We start from the raw sequence: 2,603 nt of genomic DNA on the forward strand, positions 1-2,603 counted from the left end.
ATGTCAATTTCCGATGAAGATGTTCTTTAGGTCTATCTAGGTTTGACAATTTTAGTTTGTATGTTTTTAATTTTAAATTCTATTTTTTATATGTTTTTTTTTTGAATTTCTATGTTTTTATTTTAATTTTAATGAATTTTTAGTTTTTAGAAAATGTTATGTTTAAAATATTTTTTTTGTATATTAAAAAAAAAGTAGAATAGAAGTGTAGCAACCTACGACTACTAAATACAAGTTTTGGTAAAAATATGACAAGTATGATGTGACGTTTATGTGCACTGTAACAAATATGACATCGTACCCACTAGGTCTATTGAAAATAACCGAAACCCGTTCTACACACCCGACTCGTTCCAAATTCGGGTAGAATGAGGCAGGTAGAGCGGGTAACGGATATGAACATTCGGGTAATAGGTTAACCCGACAATAGTATAAGTCGGGTTTTATGTATGAAAATTAATTTTCGGTTATACCCGAATTTGTTTTTTAAAATAATAGATAGTATATTTAAATATTAGTATATCTCATATCCCATATATTATATAGGGTATTGGACTATTGGTAACAGGAGGTAGAAACACGCTTGAAAAAAAAATTTAAAACCCTTCACTTCTTCTTGATCGACACAAACAAACACATGCATGCTCCATATTTTTTGTTCCGAATTCCGATCCTCAAAGACGCAATTCTCAGCTTCCATCTTCGTTATAAGCTGAAAATTCTCCTTATGGATATTCTCACTAGCTATGCATCATGAACATACATTATACAACAGTAACAATGAAGTGGTGCAGCAAATTCTGTTTTTGAATCGAATATAACCCAATAAGAGTTATTTAATCTAATAATAAACATGATAAATTGTTGTAGTTGAGATTACAATATAACCCAAAATTAGTTGGATTCATATGTATGTTAAGCATGGGGTTAATTTCCTCGAGATTCAATAGACTAGAATGACATGTGTATGCTCCTCAAAATACTCACATACCTTTGGCTTCTTTAACTGGAAATGTAATATTTTGCTACCCAATTTTTTATTAAACCAATCCAAATGCAATAATTAAAAAATAAAATAAAATAAAAACATTTTCTTTTATACCCGATAATTACACGACCCGACCTAAAACCCGAATACCCGAAACCCGAATTACAATATCGGTCGGGTATCGTGTATTATTTTTTAAAAAAAATACATGTTCTACTCGAAACCCAAAAATTTTACCCGATCAACACACTTAATGTCCACTAACCTTATTTCCAACTTAAAAAAATTAAATAGATAACTGTCTACAATTCCACTCATAAGAGACAAAAATATGGATAGAAGCTTCCCAACGTAATCCATGGAAGGTAGCTTAAGTTGTACTCTATGAAGGTTTGCTTGTACACACTTACGTGAGCCACAAGTAAGCTGGGTAAGCCAATCTGTATAATTTAGGCAGCTGACACACAATTAATTACTTTTAGAGAGAGAAAACATAGACTTTTAGAGAGAGAGAAAACTGGGCCCACACTCAAACGACAGAGAATGATTGCGTACTCACGACGATTCCGATTCCGATTCCATCCCCTATAAATTTCCGTTCTTCACCATTCACCATTTCAAACTCCATCATATCGTCTATCAAATCTCAGCTGATTTCGCTCTCCGATGACGGAAATTAACGAAGAATTTGATGAATCTGATGTTGTATTCACCGGAAACAATGTAGACGACGGCGATCGTTCCTTAAAATGCTTTACAGACTCCGATCCGGAGGAATCACGGAGAGTTAAGAGGAAAAAGGTAGAGAAGAAGAGGACGAAAACGAAGGCGGTGGATATTCCTGAGAGTTTCGCTTTCTTTCATTACATGAAACCAAGTTTATTCGAATACGAAGACGAAGATGAAGAAGAACTGGTGCCTCCTCATGTGATGGTGCGGCGGCGAGTGGTGACGAACATGGCGTTTTCCGTTTGTTCTGGAGTCGGAAGGACGTTGAAAGGAAGAGATTTGAGTGAAATGAGGAATTCCGTTCTGAGAATGACTGGATTTCTGGAAACTTGACGACTGCATCGCCATTTTCATGTTATTTGGAGATGAGTTTAAGGTGATTTCGTGAGTAAATCTTTAAAGTATAGCATTGAATTATTATGGATCGAACTTGTTCATGTGAAAAGAAATGAACTACATTATATAATTTAACATTTATTTATTTATTAATTCTTTATTTTATTTTATTTATATACATTTATTAGAATTCTTTTGAACAAAACTACAAAAATAAATTCATGAGAAGTACAATGAATATATTTGTGTGTAAATATAATAAAACAAAATTATGTAGATACGAATTAAGTTCTATCTTTAGAACAATGTAATTTATGTTTGTAAGATTGTTGTCATCTTAATTAAGAGAAATTCCACAAGTCCCATATTATTAAGTTATTTTCTTTCTACTTCTAATTAATTAATCAATCTTTAAATTCGACAATCTTGTAAAATTGTTTTTTATAAAATAGTTTATTAATATGATGGATTGACTTGAATTACACATTGCATTAAAAATGGAAGGCGCTAGTTGATTTGATAAAGTCGTTTATTAATTTGATAGCTTATT

General features: G+C 32.1%; 1 protein-coding gene across 1 annotated transcript; it reads left to right on the forward strand.

The window, feature by feature from the left end:
- The first annotated feature begins 1,654 nt into the window (after positions 1-1,654).
- LOC145006768 (protein S40-2-like) lies at positions 1,655-2,050 on the forward strand. The gene has a single exon (XM_078965821.1). The coding sequence runs from the start codon at positions 1,655-1,657 to the stop codon at positions 2,048-2,050; it is 396 nt and encodes a 131-aa protein (XP_078821947.1).
- The last annotated feature ends 553 nt before the right edge of the window (positions 2,051-2,603 follow it).

This window comes from Lactuca saligna, chromosome 7 (genome assembly GCF_052625555.1).
Source record: "Lactuca saligna cultivar CGN05327 chromosome 7, ASM5262555v1, whole genome shotgun sequence".
NCBI lineage: Eukaryota > Viridiplantae > Streptophyta > Magnoliopsida > Asterales > Asteraceae > Lactuca > Lactuca saligna.